The 24,785-nt window shown below is 30.4% G+C and overlaps 1 protein-coding gene across 9 annotated transcripts in view; it reads right to left on the bottom strand.

The window, feature by feature from the left end:
• The window catches only part of LOC121115038 (Shaker cognate w), a 146,942-nt gene that overhangs the window by 62,128 nt on the left and 60,029 nt on the right, over window positions 1-24,785 (bottom strand). For 8 of the 9 annotated variants that reach the window (XR_011779417.1, XR_011779416.1, XR_011779415.1 and 5 more), the window contains one exon: window positions 10,426-10,830. Coding sequence is in view for 4 of the 9 variants with exons in the window: in XM_071887381.1 (XP_071743482.1) it covers window positions 10,426-10,737 (312 nt within the window). In the remaining 5 variants the exon portion in view is untranslated. Of the gene's footprint in view, window positions 1-10,425; window positions 10,831-10,902; window positions 10,975-24,785 lie in introns of those variants that run through there. The other variant, XM_040709188.2, reaches the window with a different exon arrangement.

A 24,785-nucleotide genomic window follows, 5' to 3' on the forward strand; every position in this document is an offset into this window, starting at 1 on the left:
TATTGATGTTCTTTTAGATTAGAAAATCATTTGGTTAATTAATGGTGAATAACAAATGTATTATATAACAATTTCGAATAAAACTAAAATTTAATTGAATGAAGAAACTAAGATATACAGATGATACACATAATATAAATATCTCATGTATACGCTAAATTGTAGTATATACAGTGCAAATAAAAATAAATAGGTACAAGTCAAATTCCAAAGGTCAAATATTAAGTTTGAACTTGGAAAACTGGATTTTATTACAATTCCACGTATTATTTTGAAAGAAAAAGTAAAAAGATGTGTCAAATGTACACATACATATGTCCACAATTGTAACTGCTAATCCAGTCGGGGTTTAAATGATCTTACTTAAATAGTCTTTCTAATTACTGTACAACTTTTATTATATAAATATTTAAATTAGAACACTCTTTGTAACTGTTAATTATGTAACTTTTACTACGTAAATTATCTCCTCATTCTTGAAAATGAGAATTTTAGTAAATTTCGAAGCAGGAAAATGACTGGATTTTTTGTTGTTATCGGAAATAGGTCAAAATCGAACATTTTGAATATAATGTTTAATTCAAGATTGTTGAGTTTTTGGTAAAAAATTGAAAAGTTTTGATAGCCAAAGTAACTTACTGACAGTACTTGCAGATGTTTTTTTTTCAAAAAATTAAAAAAGATTCTCTGTATAGCAACTCTAAAATTAGATTTCATGCTTGATTTTTGAAAACACGGACTTTAGCACTTCTTCGATGAGGCAATACATTTACAACACTAAAAGGTCATAAGTAAGATATTTGCACTTTTTTCTGTTGAATAATTCATTAACTATATACCGGGTGGTCCATTAAAATATAAACATTTACTAATTCAATAATAAATGAAGGTTGAGTGATTGAAATTCATTCCTATTTCGATATCTTAAAGCATAAACAATTAATTATAAAACAAAATAAACCTGAGATCCCTAGCTTACGTACAAGTCGACAAACAATTAGGCGTCTCCAGGATCACCGTCTGTACCTACGTTAGAGAGGAGGAAGTGCTCTGTCTAAAAGGCCAAACTGGACCTGGTGGAATTAAAGAAAATAGCTCAGGGCAATACCCTCATGTCCATGATGGTACATGCAAGGATCTCGGACTTTTACACCATACTGTGAGAAATCTATTCAAAAATTAGGCAGAAAGAACCTTGCTAGAGTTGAGAGTCTGCTTTTGGCATAAACAATGAAAGAACCCCTTCTCTTCGTTGTAAGACTCTTTTGAAGGCGTTTTTTGAGTTCTTTTGAATGAGTCTTTTGAACTCTTTCTAAACATTTTTGAATGTATGTCGAGGGAAAGGCCTGCATTGTCCGTCACCAAATACCGAGTCCCTCAAAGGCACTGTCAGCCAGCACCCTGATGCCACGACAGAGGACTACATCTGCAGCAGACTCCAGAACTTCGGTCTGGAAGGTATCCTTGTAGCTAAGGGTAGATATATTGACTATTAGTAGAGTTCAGACCCTCATCTATTTAATGATTTAGTTTTTTTGAAATTATATTGCGAATTAATCAATTATATCTTGCTGAAGTTTAAAATTCAGTGTGTTAAGATTTTATGGACCATTTGATATTTACCATTGTATCTATAAAGTTTTTAGCCAAAAAAAATGGCAAACCGTTCCAATCGAGGATTATAAAACTAATGTATCAAATATGATACGTACAGCCTTATATATAGGAATAATTGTGTATAATTATCTTGACAACATCCCACAGCAGCATAACTTCCATGTTTATCATGCATAGCAATCAGGCTGTAGAAGTAGTATCTTATTGGGCGTACTTTCATTTTAGAGGTAATATTCTAAAGTTGGCTTGGAAATAAAGTCAGTTCCTACCATGTATTGGAGTAGTTATCAAGGTACGTTTGTCGATGAAAAAAAATATTGAAAAAAAAATAGTTTGACCGAATATTTTATTAAAATTAAACTAATTGCAATTTAGTTCCTGAGTTTTTATGGGTACAAATTATGAAAATCATTTAATTGTTTTAATGTCTAATATACAGAAATCAATTTTTTCAATTCATTTTCAAAATTTCAAATTATTAAATTCGTTGAACGCAATTGGTTGAACGGATAAGGGTGCTAGAGAGGTAAAGTTGATCTCATTAAATTTGCTAGTATACAATAATTTTAAATAGGTGGGGTTGTCTAAATAAAATCATTAAGACCGGATTTATTTATAAGCTTTAACAGAATAGCGAAAAAATAATTGTATTCACAAATATAAAATAAAATATGGTATCAATTAATTTTAGCATCTTTTTGCATGAAATTGGTATCCCTCTTAAACCTTATAATAAAAATTAATTTGAAGAGAAACATAAAAATCAAAAAATAAGTAGGTATTAAAGTACGGAAGCCTAGTGTATGGATATTTGGGGACGTGTCCTCATTGATAAGATTTTCAAAATTGTGTAAAACAAATTTTTAAGAGAGTACTTTCATGAACAAACCAAAAAAAACTTTTCTCATATTTTAAACTTGTTTTATTCTTTTTAGAAAATGAATTTATGTTTTCAACATAGATGTACCAGAAGAGACGTCAGGGACCTCACGTCTCGTCCATGGCATCGATCTTAAATTGGTGTTGGTTTCATTTTCAAAAAAGAAATAATGGGGAGGGGGAAATTTAATATTTGCAATTTATTTGCAAAAATTTGATTTATTGTGAATGGCTATCAATTTTTGGGAAACTTTTTCCTAAAAACTTTATAGTGGTAAGTTATACATCGTCAGACGTTTCAAATTGTCGGACACTTAAGGGTTAAGTCGCAGCAATTCTTTAGTATTTCAACTAAAGATATCAAAAGAGATTGTTATGTAATCACCACACATTTTTAAATAATCCTATAAAATTTCGAATCGATTAATGGTATAGTTTTTGAGAAACAAAAGTTTAAAGTTCGAGGTTCTAATTATTTGTAATTTAAATTTAAATTAAAAATTACAGAGTGCTAAATTGTAATATATTAGTTTCTTAATCCTGTAGGATTCCTTGCTTAGTAATAAATCGAACATGAATCTTCCAAGTTAGTGAATGAAGCCTTTCACAACAATGAGGATAACTTAAATTTTGTAGAACGCAATGCAAAGATGTCTAAAGCAGATAGAGATGTTGTAATAAATAATTAATATTGAAAAGTAAACCAAATAATATAAAAGGCTACAACATCAACATCCTCTATTGGAATATAAATGATAACTCTTGATTGTTCAAGTAAATGAAGGATTTAGAGTTAGAGACAATTCCTCTTCATAATTGATCCAACATATCATCAGGATAATATTAATTTTGACATGGAAGAGTCTCCATGAAATATAGGGTGTTTTTGGAAAAGAGGATTTAACATTTTAGAGTTGATGATAGGAGCAAACAAGACCTGAGAATTATAGCACATGTTTGGAAAGTTGATTATTTCCCGAGGTTCCATGAGTTTCAGTAAACCGACTGGGACTCCGAAAGACTCCATAGATACTTGGCTAGAGTTAGAATCTGAGTGGAGATTTAACAGTGAATCGAATATTGGAGGTATCCATGAAATACATGAAATTGCAGAACTGCGTCCATTATATTCTTTCCCGAGACGGAGTTGGAAACACAAACATGATCCTTTATAAATTATTAATACCACAAAAGGAGAAAAGATACTTCTTCTTTTTCTTTTTCTAATTTCTTCTTCTAATTTATGTATCGTGTGTCTGTTCCTCCCTTTATCCGTTCTTATTAAATGATATGAGATCCTTCATCTCAAGGATTGCCAAATAATCAAGGATTCCCCTGCGTACAGGAGCAGATACGTTGTATTTTGAATTTTATCCACACAAGAGATCAATATTTAAATAGCATTTGTATTCATATGTATATTTATCTCATATATTTTTGCTATTTCATGGTGTCTGATATTAAGAAACATGATTCGAATAACGTCCAAAATTAAAATTTTTGATTTGAAACTTATCCGAATTAATGAATTTTGGTCATTTTTTGATAATGTTTTTAAATCTTTTATTTGATATTTTAATGAAAATATTCAGATACAAAACTTATCACTAACATATTTATCAATGTGTTTAAAATCTCAATAATAACGCAGGATGTATATATAAAGTATATCAAAATAAACACCTCTTCGATGTGTCCGACGATGGGTAACTTACCCTATTTGAAATTTTTCTCCGAAAATTATTTTTGTAAATAGCTCAGGATTTTTAAAATTTCTTTCCAAAAAATTTAATTTTTTTTGTATATGAATATAGATTTTTGGTATTTTTTCCAACAAATTCAATTTTGAAATTAAATTTCTGATTTTTTTTTTCCAAAAAATTACATTTTTTGGTAAATAATTATGGATTTTGGAAATATCCGATCCAAAGACGAACAATAAAGAATTGAATATATATATTTTTAGGAACTGTAAGTTTGTCTCTCATATTATGTAAAGGTTATGAGTTATTTTATCAACTACAAAAACTTAAATTTTAAAAATTCAAGAAATTCCTCATATGTTTTATTAATTGTACAAATACCAAATCATAAACTGTTTTTGAACCAAATAATAAGTAGTTTTGAATATATGAGGGAAGAATACGCTTAGAAAGAAATTAATCTAATCAATGTTAGAAACTCCTGGCTCATATTTAAAAGAATATAAAAATTCATAAAAAAGAATTTTGTATTAGCATTAATGTGTTAAAATCTATATTTTTTAGTTTTATTAAGAGGATCCAGGCCCAAAATTAATTATCAATGATTGAAAAAAATACAGAAAACCTATTAAAAATTAGATCTTGAAGGGTAGAACTGTAATTAATTTCATCATTATTCAATATCAAAAAAATTCCTCACCGAATTGATGGTAGCCATTGTTCATCTCTTAAAGGGATATCGAAAAATAAGTTATATAATGTAATATTATTACTCTTTTTGATTCTATGAAGTCTTCTGTATTTATATTCAATGTGTTTGTAGCTACAGCTCATATAAAAAAGAACATGGAACTACATTATCTATAATAAAAATATGAAAGTGATTTTGGAATAAGTTTGGCAAGGAGTGTAGCAACATTTAAGTATTCAGTAAGTACATTTGAGTGTACTCGTCAAAAAATGAAAGCAACCTTGAGGATTTCTTTGGAAGTTAAAACAATGTGTGTTTGTTCTTCGACGACTAATAGTTACAGGCAATACCTGGTACTCCCACTTGTACACTTATAATGCACAAAATAAATTAGATGAGACTATTACCCCCAAATAATACATTAAAACATCAAAAGAAATTAAATTGTCTTGCTGCAATGTATATATATGAGTAAATTTTATTAGTTTGTACGTATTGATTAATTATGTATGTACGTGAAATAACATGTTAAAATAAGTAAGTATCTTAATAAATATTAAAACATAAACATATATTTACTAATAAAAATCTATTTTATCTAATTTAATACAATTTAGGTTATTTTTCCTTAATACTGTAAGTTATACATGATTATTGAAAAGGGATGGCAATAAGCTTTCAACTTCTTTATTTTTTATTTGTATAGTATTGCGTTGATGGCTGGGTGAAGTGTCAAAAATAACTCTCAGAGAACATTTACTACAAATAATTATATATTTAATGATATATTCAAAAAAAAAAACAACTAGTTTAGTCAATATATCCAGTAAACGACTTCGAAATTTAAATGATTTTGTGAAAATTAGAAAGGGAAATGTATTATTCTACATTGTGATCACTCAAAAATTCGAGGCCATTGAGTCTCAGTTCTAAAAGTCTGACAATTTTGTACGTAGCGCTGTTCAAAGGAACTGAAAAAAGATAACAATTTGATGTTTGTTTTGCTCATGTGCGATCAAAAATGTCAGAGCAAAAAGCAAAACACCAGAGGGCCGGCAATCTTCTTCTGGCACTCAGATGATTTACTCCCTCAAGAAGATCTTCACAGTGGACGCTGTTCTGAACAGGAGAAATGATCGTTTCTTGGCGGAATCAAGAGCTTAGATCAAGAGAACCTTCAGTACCAAACATCCAGCTCAGGCCCTGGCGTCATCCTTGGCGTCGTGGTATCCGACGGCAGCAAGATGCCCTCCTACTTCTTCAAGGGCAACGAGAAAGTCAACACGGATGTCCACTACAAGGTCCTTAGCTACCCTGTCTTGCCATGGAGGAAGAGCATGGTCTACAAACAAAACTATGTGTCTATCTAAGACGTCTCCCCGTCAAACAAGTCCAAGAAGGTACATCATTTATGCAGTCTTAACATGCCTGCCTTCCGGCTGGGAGTTTCTGTTTGTTGAGTCTTAGAAGACAAGACAGACGAGACTTCTCACCCGAATATCGATGCCTTGAAGGCTGTAATCACGGAGGAGTAGAACAACTTGTTATCGGACTTCATCAAGGCCAGCTGTGTTTCTGTTTGTTCCCATATTGAAGCCATAATTCAGTATGTAGAGGGAGATATAGTGAATAAAAAGTGTGTAAAAAGTGTTCAATTATCAACTTTTATTTCAAAAGTTTGGCGTAAAAAGGGCACAAAATAAAAATATGGAAAAGTGAAAACGGTCTTGTAATTTTAATTTCAGTACATGTTTAAAATATCAATTTATTAAAAGGAATTCAATTTCAAGTCACTGAGTCACATTGTTCCGACTTCTTACATTAGTTATGGGGATTCCCTTGAAGTTGTGAACAATTATCTACATACAATTGAATGGAAAATCGTTCGACCGTTAAAAAATACCAAGAGCGGATATTTTTTACGTAATTTCGTAAGAAAGGTTGCAATATACGATAAATATCAACTTTAAGTATGAAATAGTTTTGAAAATACATTATATTAGTAAATTGAGTTAGAGTTATTCCCCAAAGGTCCATGCTTTTTTATTGTTTTACTAGATTAAAGTACTATATGTATTCTGAGTAATATCCGTATGAATGTGGTAATATTGCTACAAAAGTAATAGGATCTAGAAATATATATGTAAGACTATCACACCATGTAATGTTATAATATATATATATACAAAATCAATGTTTGTGTATTTTATTTATGGGCAAATTTGGATAAAAGCACAAATGGGAACAATTATATATTACATTAATTTTTTAGTAGCCTATGGAGAGTGGTCAAGAATAAGATGCTTTTAAAGTATCAAAACTTTTATACAGGTTTAATATCCTAGCATCAGGGGCATCTGTAGGGAGTGGGCTGGAGGGGATGTATCCCCTCCCCCCCCCTAATTAAGGAATTTTTGTTTTTTACTAGTAAATTTAATTTTTTCCAAAAAAATTATATTTGAAGTTTTATTTTACAAAAAATTTATTTTTTTTGATTACCTATGGATTTTTTAATTTTTTTACACTAATTAAATATTGTATTTTTTTTTTCGAAAAATGTTATGGCATAAATATACAGTCCATAGCCTTTAAGTCATCGAATCTCTGTCGGATCAGTCAACTTTGGAATAATGATCATTTATGGAGCATTCATCATATGAAGTTGTTTATCAAACAAGGCCACAATTAGGAAAGTAATCCCTGCAATGGAGTGTTCAAAATTTTGAAGACGCTCTCCACTTATTCTTCAAGACTAGAGTGATTCTACAAAGGCTCAAAAGAAATTAAACGAAACATATCAGAGCCTTTTGTAGTAAACTTGTAACTTTTGAAGAAAAATGGTTTACTTATCGTAAATTATCCGTTACACTGGAAGTCGTAAGTACGTTTTATGAAAGCAAACGTAGAGAATCCCCTTTTTTCTTTTCTTGTGGTAATGTCCTGTTTTAAATATAATATATGGAGACGTTCTTTCGGTTTTAGATTACTTTTTCGGGTGCAACCTCCGGAATGATGACTTTTTAATCTTTTTTTGGGAGAGACAGTCAAAAAATTAATCATTTCCTTACAAAAGCACAGCATATTTTGTACTCCCTAATGTCAAGAAAAGAAAAAGACACTGGAGGAGTTTTCAACATTGTAAAGCTGTACACGAGTGTTTTGAAATATTTATAATACATAGTATTTTTTCTTATGGTTGTATAGTGTGTCTGTTTATTATTTACATGTATTTTCTTTGTATCTTTGTTTGTTTGGCTTAAAATATGAAAATATATGAATACCAAGTAAAGGCCACGAGAGAAAAAAAAAAAAATTTTTGGAAAAAGTTAAATATATGGAATTAATTTTTTTATTATTAAATTTTTCGAGATTGTTTCATTGCATAAATTTAAACTAATCATGGAACTGATTTAACTCTCACATTGAATTCAATTTTTCAGTTTGTGTTGATTTTTACACCAAAACCGCAACCGATTGTTATGAATCGTCAATCGCCACATCCTAATTATATACAAAGTTTGTAATTAATTAACAATCTTTTTTTTTCTTTCTTTAAACATTCATTTAGCTTATATATTATTTACATAGAAGATACGTATTTAAATTGCGGAGAAACGGAGAAATTGCGTAAAAAGTACATTAATTAACATTATACTTTGTTTGTACTTAATACTCCGGGGTAGAATTTCAACTTAAATTCTAAAAATCAATCTTAAAAAAACATGGAAATGAACAATCATGTTAAAATTTCTTAATAGCATTTCTAAAATACTTTGATGATTCCGTTAAGTTAATGAAAGGTACCGGATTTCTTCCCCTGCAAAATTCCATGTCTTCTCTGAGCTGAGCCCCAAACTGGAGAGATCAAAGATGTAATTTTTTTGGTCAGGTTAGTCCCAATCATAAGCCAAATTTAAAGTTATCGATACGTTATACTTCTTCTCCATTCTGTTGCTGGATTTCTTGAAATATCCACAAAATTTTGGAAGTAAATTTTCGGGGCAATACGAGATAGTTGGCTACTCTATTACCTATATGAGATTTAGGTCTTTTCATGACTATGATATGATTTTTATAAAACAAACAATTAAACCATTTGTCTTCTTCTAAAATAGCTTTTTCAGCTAGTTGCGGACTTGATGTAGCCTTATATAAAATTAAAGGTATTACCAAATTGTTATAAAAGTCAACTATTTTTTGAAGGTTTAATCTGTTACAAAAAGAAATTCTCTTGTTGGCGGAGGTCCGAAATTAGTTCCAGTTATCTTCATGAATACCAATGCTATTCCATTTGATACCCAAAATTTCTATAATTTTTCGAACTTTGCAACTTCCGACTTTAAAGTCCTCTTCAGGCTTCCAGGAGCCCAAAGATAAAATAAAGGTCTTATTTTTATTCACAACCAATCCTGTTTTTTCTTGAAACTTCTGGAAATTATTCCGTAAGACTTTTATTCTGGCAATTAGCTAAGACTCAGAATTCATGTCCACGGTTAAAATTACATCATCTGCATACAAATCAATCATATTCTGAGATTCCTCAAAACTAATCCCAAAGCCTCTGTATCTTTTTGTAACACCTAAAACGAGTTCTTCGATTGCAGCTATGAAAAAAAGTGGAGCCGAGGGGCATCCCTGATGACAGCTCTTTTCTAAGATGATTGGCTGGCTTTCTAGTCCATCCAAGGAGATCGTCGAAAGGCACAATGTTAAAAAAACGTTTCGGAAGAACTTTTTTTTACAGATCTAAGAATTTGCCTATGTGAAATTGAGTCGAAAGATTTTTTTTAATTTTACAATTTTTGACAGAATGTTATCTAAATTTTTTCACATAACACTTTTTTTTTTATAAAAGACTAAATGTTAATTATATTATTCTACAAGAACCAAAAGTCACATTAATTAAAATTAATTTCTATCGACAAAAATTCTTAAATAAATGATATTAAGAACTCATTTCAAAATTATGAAATTTATGTTATAGGAGTTTCATATACTCCCCCCTTTCACATATTCCCTAATTACTCTAACACTAGTGGCAGTGTGGCACGATTTTCTCATGGTAGGTCTTGTGTAAATTTTAGCCTATTTTTTAACTTTTGGACGCCCCCCTAGTCCAGAGCTCAACCGGAGGGATGACAGAAAGTGGAGTACACCACAGCAACATAGCTAAGTTCAATCCCTTCATGAATGAGTGGAAGAATATGTGCCGCAGCTATATCTTTCACGTATGCGCGGTATTCAATCCCACTTAGAGGCGAGGCTGTTATTGATGCTCCTGTAGGCCAAGTTCACACTTTCTGTATAAATATAGAAACAAATCACTCTTTCAGATCCGAGTTCATTTGGCATCAGTCAGATTATAATAAAATACACAATATGCAGGGTGTTGCATGGTTTATTCCATACTCGAAAAATAGTTTTATACCAACATATGTTTGAATAAAGTTTAAAGAGAGTTTAGATAAGACTAAAATTCTGTTAATGTCAAAGTATTTGCATTTGTCTACAGATGTATAAAGATAAAAATATTACCTGAGTGTAGGTCATCCAACAACAGGGCTCAACTTGATTCGAATCAAGTCCCCAGTACTCCAACTCTTCTTCAAAGAGAGGACCACAAACATCTGTTGGATAATGTAACTTCCCTGTTCGATAATAATTGAGGATTTGAGCGAATACTCCTGGATGTCTATCAAAAAAGAATTCATTTAACACGGGATCATAGTTTCCCAGTGCTTCTGTAAGACGAGATAACCGTGTGGCAGGAATTTTTTTAAGAGTTGCTTTGTATGTTTCGTGCCGGACGCCACCACAATTGAGGATACAGCGGTTCTCAGCGTCCATATCAACAACTAAGTGATATCGTTTGATTTGTTGAAATAGGAGGAGTTTATATGATTAAAAATCAATGTAGGAAAATAGAAATTTGTTCATCATCTATAAGAGAAAGTAATTATATAATTATAATTAATTCAGTAACCATTCAACATATTTATAAGAAATTGTTACATAAGAAAAATATAAAACTTATTGAGTTCTATCATAGTCACAATAATTGATTAATTATTTGCATCAATAAGCACACGACTTTAAATGTACTTGAGAAATTTATCTTATTTAGTATAGAAGAACAAAAACTACAAGATATTAAACATGTTATGTAAATATTCAGACTTGGATTTTGAACTTTTTCATCTGTACACACATAATAATGATATATAGACTATATTTGAACTTAAACAAAATATTGTATATACATTAGTGATTAGGGTGAGACTAGTCCCAAATAAATTCTTAAATTTTGACATATAACGCTCGACTTTTTCTCGCACTGATTATAATAAAATAAGATACCTAAAATTACCTAGAACACAATGACGATGAAATTTTTTGAAAAAGTGACAAATAAAAATTACACTTTTTTTTTAATTAAGCTTTCATTTTTGTTAAATATAATATTTTATTAAAATAAAATAATTTTACTATAACTAATATCAATTATGAATAAATGGTTTAGAGATTCAAAAAATATCAATCATTATTTGGGATGTTTCCGGGTAATATCCGTACCTGTGGAGAACTTCAATAAAAAATATCGGATGATATCGGCAAATACAACTACTACTTAAATTACTCGTCAGGCGGTAAAGTCAACAAAAAGTATTCAGATAATTATTCATTGTTGAATAACCCTTTTTAGCAGGGTATTTCTTATATATTCATCCGTATTGATGGTTTATATCGAATATTTACCTTTTAGAATGAGAAAATAGTTTAATAGTGACGTCATCATATGTTCATTTTTCTGCATACTAGAAGTTTTTGTAACTAAGGTTGTACAGCTAAAAATCACATGCATGTATTAAATTACACGGGTTCTAACCGAGCCGGATGTTTCATCATTCATATTTGCCCAGTTCCTATAAAAAAGTACAAAAGACATCCCTAATATTTAAATTCTTCATTGAATTTGTACAATATTTACGTCATGACATGTACTTCCCTTGCTCTGCATAATATATTATTATTAATGTGTACTTCATGTTCACTTCATACACTTACAATTTTAGTGACGATTTATAAATTTGTATCTTAAATAGAAATAAAGTACACAAAGATATAAGTCACATTCAAAATCCCAATAATGTGATTTCATATTTTTTTGTCACTATTATAAACAGTTTATGAGCTTTGTGGTCAAGGTGACACAAGTTAGCACTCATACACAGTATTAAAAATAAAGGTTAAGCTTGCTGTGAAATAGTTAGGGCATTAGCCTCACCCTAATATACATCGTTCGATATTTCATTCAAAAACAAATAAACATGTGCATACGTATTTATGATCTGAGTATGTATGCAATCATGGTGTATTGAACTTTACCCAATACAAAATTTATATTACTAATATGCCTACTTAATATTATCCTGTACATTTTATGTACATAGATAGAGAAATCTGGTCTAGCAACGTCTTTTTGAAGTGTGTCACTGCACAAAGTGGCCATATCCATTTTTCAAATTTAGTTTGCTTAAAAAATAAGCATTTTTTTTAAGAGTTCATGAGCAGTAAACGATGTCTTTTTTTGTTTTCTTGCCTGATCTCTTAATCCACGATTAATTGTACTTTGCAAAATCTGTTTCAAACCTATTTATATATATTTTATAAATTGTTTTTACTGAATCCTAACTAATCTAAAAATATTTTTTCTTAGATATTAGTTTCTGTTACATTATAAGTACTTTTGTTCTATTTCTGGAACTAAAATTAAGAAATTAATATTTCGATAACTTTAGACTAAAAATGTAGTTAAGTGCAATTCACATGCATTGACAGAGACTTCCGCAGGATTTTTTAATGGCGTAGTGATTGAGTGCTTGCTCTAAAAAGTACCATTTTCTAACTTGAAAATTTTGGTTGGTTATATTATCGGAGGCATATCTTTTTAATGACATTATGGGGTTGCAATAACCAGTTTCAATATCAATTGAGTATAATATCATTTTAATGCTTCAGTACCCTGGCACTAGTGTTGCGTTAGTCCTTATTTACCGGGTGGTCCATTGAAATATGAACACTTAAATGTCGAAAGATCTCTCAAAAATCGGTGGAAAGAGCCTTGTCAGAGTAGAGAGGCTACTTTTGACATCAAGAATGAAAGAACCCCATCTCCTCCGTTGTAGGACTCTTTTCAATGAGTTTTGTCTGAGTCTTTTGAGCTATTGAAACTATATTTTGGACACTTTTGACCTCTCCACAGACCTGATGACATACCCCTCAACTTCATCTTTGGGGTACATATCGAAGGGAAGTCCTGCAGTGTCCGTCATCAAAATACCGAGGGCATCAATGCAACTGACCAGCTACCACTGGGATACCATGACAAAGGACAACATTTGCAGCAGGTTTCAGGCCTTCCCCTGTCACATGGAATCCACCATTGCATCTATGTGCAGCTACATTAATGATTAAGAGAGCTCAGACACACGTCTATTCATAGTATTATTTTTGTTGTAATTCTATTTTCAATTAATAAATTATATTTCTTTGAAGTTAAAGGTTAATTCTATTTATAGTATAAATTATGTTTAAATTATATCGTCAATTAATAAATTAAATGTTGTTGAAGTTTATATTCAAAATGTTTAGATTTTAATAGATCACTCGGTAGGACCAAGGACTGCAATTAAGTTGAGTACAGTCCAATCCAGTTATGATGAGTCCCACATAACTGTACTTAAAGAACGTAAAATTGATCTTTCGAGGGTGTTTTTTACATATACAACGAAGTTGAAAGGGCTTATGTTTTTGCCTCTGCCTGTTTGTTTGTTAGTCACCATGCTTACGGCAAAAGTTATTGTTGATTTTGATCTAACTAGAAAATTATATAGGATTACACTAAAAGGCTATTAAATTTTGAGAGATCATGTTCAAAGATCAAGGGTAATGTAACACATAACGTAATGAATACATAACGGACAATAACTTAGGCAAAAAAAAATGTACATAACTCAACTTGATTTTGGGCAGAGTTTTTGTATTTTATTAATTGCACATTCTGGTCCTGTTTATATTATTCCATAATATAAAGGAATCTATTAAATAACTAACTAAAAATGAAAACATTTGCTTAATATTTTTAATACATATCTCACATATTGTATTGAGATTTTTTGGAAAGATTCCTAGAACCAACATTTAAGGACAGGTACAAAGGACTAACAGTCCTAAAGACCGGTATATCGAACAATCCTAATGAGGATGTATTCGTTCCAATATTTTTACACCGCTTCTGGTACAAACAATCTTCATCCTTCATAAAATTCCCACTCAATGAATGGGACCTTGGGATTTTTTGATTTTTTGAAGTAAAAATCCTTGTCCATTTCTAAAAAAACTGTTATTCTTATTATTTTTTTTAAATGATCAATATCATGAAATAAAACTTTTCTTGTTTTGAATTTTAAGTTATTGGTCAGAAATTGAAATACTTTAAAATTAAAGTAACTTTTGCTAAGTTTTTAAACAAAATAAATATTTTTCTGTATACAACACCTTTCAAATTATATTTGTAATTTCTCATAAATACGTAGTTTTAGCACTTTTTTAATGGCATAATACGTTTCCAAAAATCAAATATCATACTTAAGAAATTTTAAAAAGATTCATGATTACGGGATATACTTGGTTTATTGTAACAATATATGTAAAAGTTTGAACCAATGCCTCATATACCTCAGACACATTACAATAACCTTAATCATAGAAGTTTATCAACGTCATTTTGTTTCCTGCTTTTCCCTACTTGAGTCATAGATTCTTCTTCTTATACGAGTATATACCGGGCCAACCCATACCATTTATTCATCTCTATGATGCAAATTTTGAGATGTTAAGAGTCATTTTGTTACAATATATCAATGAACAATATTGTAAAACACATAATTAACTTTCAATTGATAAGAAAAAAATTTCCTAGTCGTCAACATGAGCACACAGTCCCAGAAGAAGATTGAGACCACAGCGCTCCTCTGTGCAGGATTGTTCTAGAAGGCTATCTGGGAGCAGACTGGGACCTATTGAAAGACGATTTACAATGTTTCTATGTTCTTGAAGGTCGGGAAGAACCTCATGCACTCTTCAGACACAGCCAGGAAACTTTCTATTCATAGTAACCACCGGAAGTGGGTCTTCAAGAAAAAGCCGAATTCCTTAATTGCCGACACGCCCAGGAAGATGAACAAGTCCCCAACAGCGGTTTTCTGGTCTCTTAATAATGTGGTAGGAAAGTCTCTGTGGTGTATTCTGCAGTCTCTGGTGGCAGAACAGCAGGGAAAAGTTTTTCTGATGACAAAATCTTTACTTTTTATTTTATCTACAACAGACAGAATAATCACAGGCCTTGTTTCATCCTGTGTGAATGCCATGAATTCCCTGTGGTTCTCTTTAAGATATACAGGCTGAAGACTGATGAGTACGTCCAAATTCTGAACACTAAAGGATCCCATGGATTAAATCCATCGTTAGCAATTCTCTCTGGGTGTTCCAAGAATATGGAGCACCTGCCACACTGCAAAAAAAAAAACAAAAAAAACAAGAGTGGCTCCAGGCCAAAATACTGTTCTGGGAAAAGGACTTATGGCCACTAAAGAGCCCAGACGTTAACTCCTTAGACTATTTCATGTAGGCGCACGTGTCTTCATTTGAATACCTCCATATGGGCCGAGTACATCCAGAGAGTTTGCTGCAGTTTTCGCAACCGCCTGGAGTTCACCATCAATTCTGAGGGCGGATAAATTGACTAAAACATGTTCTTTGGGTTTCAATTATTAGTAAATAAACTTGTTTCCTAATTTACCCAAGATATTGCCATGGACTTCAGTACTTTGTATGTTAAAATGGGTAAATAATAACGATTGGCCCATTACATACTCTATATACTAACAGGTTTAGTGCATAAGTTCTATTTAAATTATTTTTTGGTGGTAATTCTTTGGAAATAAAAATATTCATCGATATCTATGGTGGTTAATGAGATTTATATTTAAACTTTTTGTCAAAATACTTGTTAAGATTAAAATTTGTACTAAAGAAATGTAAGGGAGAAATTTATTTGTGCTGAAAATTGTAGTTTGACATTCAAAAAATGTACAATACAATATATTAAGGTTCTATTTTACTCTGATATATTATTGAAAATAATAAAAGAAAAAAGGATTCATACGGGAAAAGGAAAATTGCCGTGTATATGTGGAAGTGAAAGTATCTAGATCTCATTGCCTTAATTTAATAAAGTAATTCACAAAATACCAAAATAATATAGTCAAATAGTAAAACTTTAAAATCGCCATCATGTAAGTTTTACTAAATGAACTTTTTAAGCCTTGTTTTTAACATTTGATGACATAACATACCTCATGATTATTTATTGGAAGCAAAATTAAAAATTGATATTTATTCTTTTTGTACTATTTAGTGCAAGTCTGTTTCATGTTGTTGTAGAACTACAAATAATACATGACCACAGAATCATAGCTTTATTATCTATCCACCATACTTAAATACACATTAAACAAATTTAATTTACCATTCTTAAAATTAGGGACATTATTATAAAGAATTAATTAAGTTTTGAATATATATTCATCATCGATAGGAAAGAAACCATTAATTAAGATTTAATTCACTGCTTCTGCACAAAAAGTAAATTGAATACTCACCTATTTCTAAATATATCCATACACAAGTATCTAAGTAGTAGCAACAAAGTACAATATCATTCGTATGAAAGGGGTTTAATTAAAATCTATGTTAAGGTTATAAAAGTTGTCACTTTTTTGCTTATCAAAGAAAAAAAATAAACATACTTGTAATTTTGGGATATATCCGTCTGACTGTAAAACGCTAACGAATAGACGGATAGAGCTAAGGCGTTTGATTACAGGTAGTTCTTTTAAACAAAATAGGAAAAATTTATAAAAGATTTTAATAGCAATTTTATTCAACTAAATTTGTTAGTTAAACTAAAACGCTGTGTAGTAACGGATTATTAAAACCAAATCACTGTTGTTGTTTTTTCTATAAAAAAAAGTAAAACGTCAAAATCTAGAAAGATTAAGCTACATTGAAAATTTATAAAAATGATTCAAAACTTTGTGAATTATATTTTTTTTTATCAGAATGAAAACAAAAAGGAAATATAAAAGACGCTAATAGACTTATAATAAAATACTCATTTCTATCAAGCATCCTATACTGAACTAATCATATCATTAAACTGAAGTACGTTACATAAATATTGTTAACAACAATGTCATGAACAGTTATGTTAGTAGTTGATAATGACTTTATTAGACACCATATAAAAATTATATTAATACCTTTGATAAGTTTTTGTACTCATATATTTTTCCTATATTAGCAAAAGTTTTGTAGAGGTAAACTTTCTAGCAACTCTATTGAACTATATCTATTTGTGGTGTCTTTACATAAATCTAACCAACAGAGTAGGGGAGGGAAAGGGTTGGTTTGAACACTTTTCACATTTTGACATGTTACTCAGCTTGCGGATCGATATTAAGTTTTGATTTTTTTGTAAAGTTTCTTGACAATATGCAATTTTTGCAATCAATTTCATAGTTAATGATACTTTAGCTGTAATATTAATCCTAATATTGCCCATTTATTTATCATAATTACCTCATTGATGGAACAAGTTGGCTCAGTAGTAATCATTGATAATTAATGGTGGAAAATAATTGTATTTATCAGTATATTTGAAATATAATTTCATGGAACCAAATACATATATTTCAAATAATAAAATTGACTTATAAATACATATAATATGAATAGTCAAACATGTATTAATCGGAGAAGCAAGATAAATTAAAAAGCTCAATTTACCTCTGATAACAGGTTTCTTATTTTGTGATAATTCTAAATTTGGAAACTGAATGTGGCCGATACGTTGAGTGAGACACTTAAAACAGGTGGTTGATATACCAGGTTTGACAGTATAAAATATACAGAAGTTAATAAACATTACTAAAACATAAACTTACTAAATATTTTATACTTAACATGACTAAATCAAAGTTAGTACTAAATATTGCAGGATTTTCATATTTTTTATTGGATATTTTTTGGATTAGTGTAACTTTTTTTTTTTTTGCTTTAACTAGCGTAAGACAAATTACCCTGAGCTATTTTTTGACTTATTTAATATATCTAAATAACTTCATATATGTCCTTCATAAATCAACGTAATATTTCGATAAAAGAATGAAAGAAAAAATTACTAGGAAAATTTGTCACATCTCAGCATTTGGTGCACTCATCACTATGGATGAGTCCTGGTATCTGTGAATTAGTAGCTGAAAAATTAATGTAACATACATATGACCTGTGTACTCTGTGTATGACGGGTACTCTGCGGTAATTAACAGCTGGCAGAAAAAATTTCAAAAGTAAATGGATCTTTATTTATTGGCGGTTACCCTTTTTACTCAGGTATTTGTCATACATGGACCACAAGATCATTTGTTTCCTAAACTCTGACTCATGACTTGGGTGGCTGAAAATCAATTCAAAAGTGGGAAGTGTGAGACAATTTTATGAAAATGACATAATATATTGATGACAATATAATCACGTACCTTTTCAAAAAGTGGATGGGCCAATGGTCCCTTCTCCCTACTCTGAGATCCAATCACTATTCATTAAGTAACATAGTGTTTAGTTGGATTTGTACACTATTATGTACTTTCTAAAATGTTCATTGAAATTAATGCTATGAATATATATGTAGTTACAAATTGCTCACGGTTTAAAAACAAAACAAAAACCTGAAACACACCCAACTTACCACCTTCAAGTAGGCATAGCTAAAGAAATACTAATGGATTATTATCTCAAAAAATATTGGAGCAGACCTCGCAGAAAAAAATTAGGTTTCCTCTTTATAATTTTTTAACAAATGAATGAAAATAATTCTAGATAAGAACATTATATAAATATAATTTTTTTTTTTTTTGCAAACAAACAACCAAAAATGTGCATTTTTCCACTTTAGCGTTGTCTATGAGATAAATTGATTCCATCCGATTTTTTATACTCAAATTAACGCCCCTAATTATAATGATAATAAAACCCATTTGTAACCATAAAATAATATGTTGTTAGCTGATGACCTAAAACATCAGATATTGCCTTTTATAATGTTCAAACTTTCATTTTGTAGAAGGCTATGGAAGAGAAAGGTCCCTCCCCCATAACATTATTATTTTTTATATGTATATATGTAGACGTTAGAGCATACATTATTTTATGTATATATGAATGGGAAAACCTCAATTACAACATAAATGTATAAGGCGATGCCATTTGAAATGACCCTACTATTAATGAATACAAAAATATATTTACTTATATACATAGATATTAGGATTTCTCATATCCCGGAAAATTGTTATGGAACAGTATCCTGGGAAAAAAACTTTTTATGTATTTCAAGACCATTCTGTGATTTTATGTTTCTTTTATATTTTTAAGACAGAAGAATTAATTTGAGACCCATATATTATAGATTTGTTAATAACATAGAGGGCGCTTTAAATATTTTATAGTTTGAAATTGGCTCGCAATACTAAAAATGTTTTCTGTTTCATGTGACAACATTTCATACAGATTACAGTATCCATCAATGCGATATTTTATCCCAAAAAAAATACAATAGAATTAAAAAAGTGTATAAAATGAAGAGGTAGTTTCTGTCGAAAGTATCAAAATACTTCGTCCCTGTCGAATAAATTTAGAAAATATTGGCAAAACTGAAACCAGAAAAAAGGTACCATCATATGATGCATCCTACTTATTTGATTTTTATAACCCGATCCGACCCGAAAATTAATATGTAAGTGATCAAAATGCAAATGTGTTTAAGTATTTTAAATACTCAAATAAAGTATCATGTTATGGAATAACATTTTAATGCAGGATTTTCCGTATGATTAAATACCCGTGAAATCCCAGGGAAAACGGGATCCAGAGAGGGAAACCTTTAGTATATATTTATTTGGTTAGGAATACAATAATGATTAACATTGTTATATAGCTTCTTTTATTACTAACACACTCGTAGAACTAAAATATACATACCATTTAAGAAGTTGTATTAAATAAAAATAATATTAGGGTGAAATATCTTAGCTTGTTCTTTATTTGACACACATATTTGTCCATATATATTAAGATGACGTGGATCCCTCAATTTTATTCATAAATTATCATTTATTATTTCAAATATTTGTTGTCTACTATGCTGGCAATCCAGGAGCACAAAGTACATTCTAAAAAGTTCAGATGATGTTGCCCAAAGTTTTAAATGTATTGAAAAGTTAAAGTATTCTCTCAATCATCCATGATCTTGGGAGTGATGGAAAGTATTTATTCTAGTCTGGGTACATGGGAAAATGGATTGCATTTAATACAAAAACTTTGAGATTTTTTTTAAAACTAAATGAAAATGAAGTCAGAATGTCTTTTCACAATTCTAGATGTATATTTTTCTCACTCATTCCTTTGATGATGGTTTTTTACATTTTAAAACGTATTTACTCGTAGTAAGGGGATTAAAGATTACAACAATTCCTGATTGGGAGTCCGATCTGATTATTACATTGTTAAATATTTTTTCGTACTTGAGAAGAGCTTAAATACCTTTTGTTATGGCAAAAATTTATGCTTTAAACACAGAAGTATCTCTATTCAATGGAGCCATTGAATAAAAAATTGATGCATCACCTTTAGTGATGGCTCATCCAGCCCCAGTGCTTTGGTCATCATCTTTAGACCCTTCCGTATAGATGAATGCGTCAGGATTATTAATCTGACTAATATGTGTCCAAATGCGATTACTTTTTATGTAGTCACTTGGTTGATTCATTCCGACTTGTATAAGTATTTTATCACTATAAAACTGACTAACAATTCCATCCCAGGTATCCCGGAAGAAATAGAGTGCTTCCCCATACTAGACAACCATAGAAGATTATAAGTCTGATCATAGATTCATACAAACAGAAATCCTTGTATGAGGTCAGTCCCCCATTTTTGTCCTATGATTGTCTTGGCTATACTATATATTTGGAATGTTCTGTCTAGGTGAGTATTAATTAGAATTAATTTTGGATAAAAGCAGATATCCTTCTTGGCTAGTTACGATAAATTAGCTATCGTCCCTTATTGTTTGTCAACCCTAAATGCATCATTTAAAAAAAAGTCGAGCTCTATTAGCACTCTTTTTATTAATTTTATGTAGATGTAAATTAATTAATCTATCGCATGTAATGGTTTAATAAGGGTAATGTTTTAGGAGTTGATTTTCAATTCGTTTTTATTCAATTTGTCTTTACATATATAATGGATAGTGGAAAAAGGAATGTTGGACTTCACGCCTTTTAAGTATAATATTAGTAATATTTGATCATACTATAAAGCGTAATAAAGATGTGAGTGTATAGTACAAACGCTTTTTGACAGTATTGTGCTTTGCCAGTTCAGTCGTGATTTATCGTGCGTCGAGTATGGAAGTCTCAAAATTAAAAAAATTGCCATATTTTATATTTTTACTACCTGAAAAGTAAAAACGCGTCGAAAGCGACAAAGAAAATTTGCAATGTATTTGGGCCGATGGTCTTTGACTTCCTGTTGCACTACAGTGGTTGAAGAAATTTGTTCTGGTTTAGTGGAGGTGAATTATGTATCATGACCTGGTAGGCCTGTTATCGAAAATGTCAATAAATCATAGGAAATATCTAGATAGACCGTCATGTTAGGAGCTCTAGGATCGTCCAGGAGCTGAACATCGATCACAAAACCATTTGAACCATTTACCAAAAGAAACTCGAACAGGGGAGAAATCTTTAGCCATCAAGACAACACCAGACCACACATATCTTTGATGACGCGACGGAAGCTCCTGGAACTTGGATTATAAGTTATATTGCATCCACCCTACAGCCCCGACCTGGCACCAAGTGACTTTCACCTTTTCCTGTTTATGGCTTGGTGTAAAAAAAAAAAAAATTAATAGAGGCCTTTGAAAATTGGTTGTCGAAGTTTTGCTAATGGGGACAAGGGTTTCTACGAAAAGGGCATTATGAAGTTGGATTCTCGTTGGCAACAAGTTATGGAAGAGAACAGAACATACTTGGCTTCAATTGGATGATTGTTACACTTCTTATAAAGGTTTGAAACAAAGCAAAAAATACAAATTTACTTTTTCCCCAACCTATTCCTACATATGACAAAAAAGAAAAGAATTAAGCGTTATCCTTAAGAATTTGGTCTGCACCAGCCTCATCCTAATATAAATGTATATTGTACATATTTATTTTTAAGATATTTAGCCCTTTGTGAAAGATTTTTGCTACACTTTTTTTCTACATTAAAATTTCAATGCAACATTTTTATTTACATATTTGTTTTAGAATATTTAATGTTATGCTTTTATTTATAAATATATATGGCAAATGCAAATCGTCTTCCAATTGATAAAAAATATTAGCTTCATAAAAATACGTTTTTTATACTCCATATATTTATAGACATAATTAATATTTTCTTACTCTATTATATGTCATGATAGAATGTCCCTAATAGTATGTACATTACATATGTTGACCAAGAAATAGAGTTATTCCATTTGTATAGTGTATTATACTTTGAGTTGTAGGTTCCAAGCACATGTTAAAGAAAAAAAACGAAAGCGAAAAATGGTCATTTCAGGTAGAGAGTTTGATGAATGTTTGAAAGAAGAGCATATTTTTGTCAAGACGTTTTATTAGAATAGCTACAACAAGCAACTATAGGAGGAAGGAATGAAACAAAAATTAAACTTTGTATCTAAAAAATATCGTACTGAAGAAATAAATTAGTTTTAAGTTTAAATAATTTCTATATATTACTAATATCTTAGTTCAAATTTTAATACAAATTTATAACCAATTTATTTCTGGTGTGCAATATTTTTTAGATACGAAATAAAATTATATTAGATTCCTTCATGTAATAGCTGCCTGCAATAGCTAACCTAATAAAAAGTATTATTGAATATCAGGTGTAGTAAACAAAAACCCCCAACCTTTTTAATGGATTGCTTATTCAATGTGTATCTTGCTTTGTATAAGTTCGATCCGCTTAGACAAGATAGCATGAGAAAGATAAGATTTTGTAATAAAAAAGCTATTCCAAAAGTTGTGTGATTATTTGACTTAGTATTGATTGAGTGGGCGTAAAAATTAAAGGACCGTATTTTACAGTTTTTCATCGATGAATGTTAAACACAAGCTGACTAGCTAAAAATGTAAATAGCGTTTATGGTCTTGATACTGTAACAGACAATCGGGAGCAATTTTGGTTACGTCCATTACATTTAGATAATTTTTGTTGTCAAAGATGTATAATGCTCTGGAATGCCAATTGTCGAAAATCTAATTTAAAATAATGAAAATCGTCGAGTCTGACCGTCATGTAAGCACTGTTTTGATTGATGAGGAGATAAAACTTAAAAGAAAATGAGGTGAATTTAAGAAAAAGCACCATCTATTTGTGAAGCCTAGTACTTTTCAGCCTATGTATTAGTACAACAAGAATCTACCAAAGTCTACTAGGGCTTTTGTGCCACTTTGTTTTATATTTTTAGGGAGGAATAATTAATCAATAATAACCCTAATATATCTTGAAGTTACAAAAATAAACCTCTTCATATGAATATATATATCTTGGGGGCACATAGTTATAGTTATTTATTTAAAAAATTGAAAAATGATCTGACAAATAAGGATTTGTAAAGAGCTCAATTTTGAAAGAGGGAAATAAAACTTATTTTACTTTTGATTCTAATATAAAAATACTATTAACGTATGATATTTTCTTTACCCATAAGATAAATAGAGATAAGTGGAGTTGTAAAAAATATTTTGCAAAAAGAACAAAGTCATTATACACACATGAAAAAACCATTAGTTACATCACATGGGCCTTCTATACATAAATATTTTCGCCTTTCCCTTTTTTTGTTGATCTTGTCTAGTTATCCTCTACTACTTATGAATGTATTAGTGATGTAATGGATACAAACCGGTTTGTAAACCGCTTAATGGAGAAAAGGTAGATAACCGCGAACTGTTCTTCATAATGCGTAAAGGAACCGATTCTTGCAAAATGAACCGGTTTATCAAAAAAAAAATTGTACACACCATGGATAAGTATTAAGGGCAAAGATATCGCATAAGTTCATATCAGCTGTTGTTTCCTCAAATTTATAATGCACATATACATATTTTATTATTTAAAAAAAGTGTATGTGTATGCCTGTATAGTTTATATACGTATGTATGCCTGAATGTCTGAAAAACAGTCATTGGTATCACTGTATATAGTGCTCCCTGATGTATTTCCTAAACCTATTTTGATCGAAGAAATAGCAATGTAGTCATATAACGAAATATCGCAGATGTGTGTATATAGCATCGAGTGACTATACAGGGTGCACTGTATAAAGTGCCCTTTATGTATATTATTCATATATATTTTTGATCTAAGAAATAATAATGTGGTCGGATTAATGTTTTTGTTAGTGAGCACTCTAGAGACTCATGAGTTAACATAACAATTGAGTTTGTTTTTCTCAAAATTTTATTATTATTCTTTCATTTTGGACGAGAGAGCACGTTTTATGAGTTGATATAAGTATTGAGTAGTTATGTGTGAGTGTGTACATTAAAAAAGGAAAGTAACTCTGATGACTTATCGGGGAGTTATGTTCAATGTTATTGATGCAAAATTGTATTTTAGCCGACACTGAATTATCCAGGGCGATGCCGGGT

The sequence above is a fragment of the Lepeophtheirus salmonis genome, chromosome 3, assembly GCF_016086655.4.
Source record: "Lepeophtheirus salmonis chromosome 3, UVic_Lsal_1.4, whole genome shotgun sequence".
Lineage (NCBI taxonomy): Eukaryota > Metazoa > Arthropoda > Copepoda > Siphonostomatoida > Caligidae > Lepeophtheirus > Lepeophtheirus salmonis.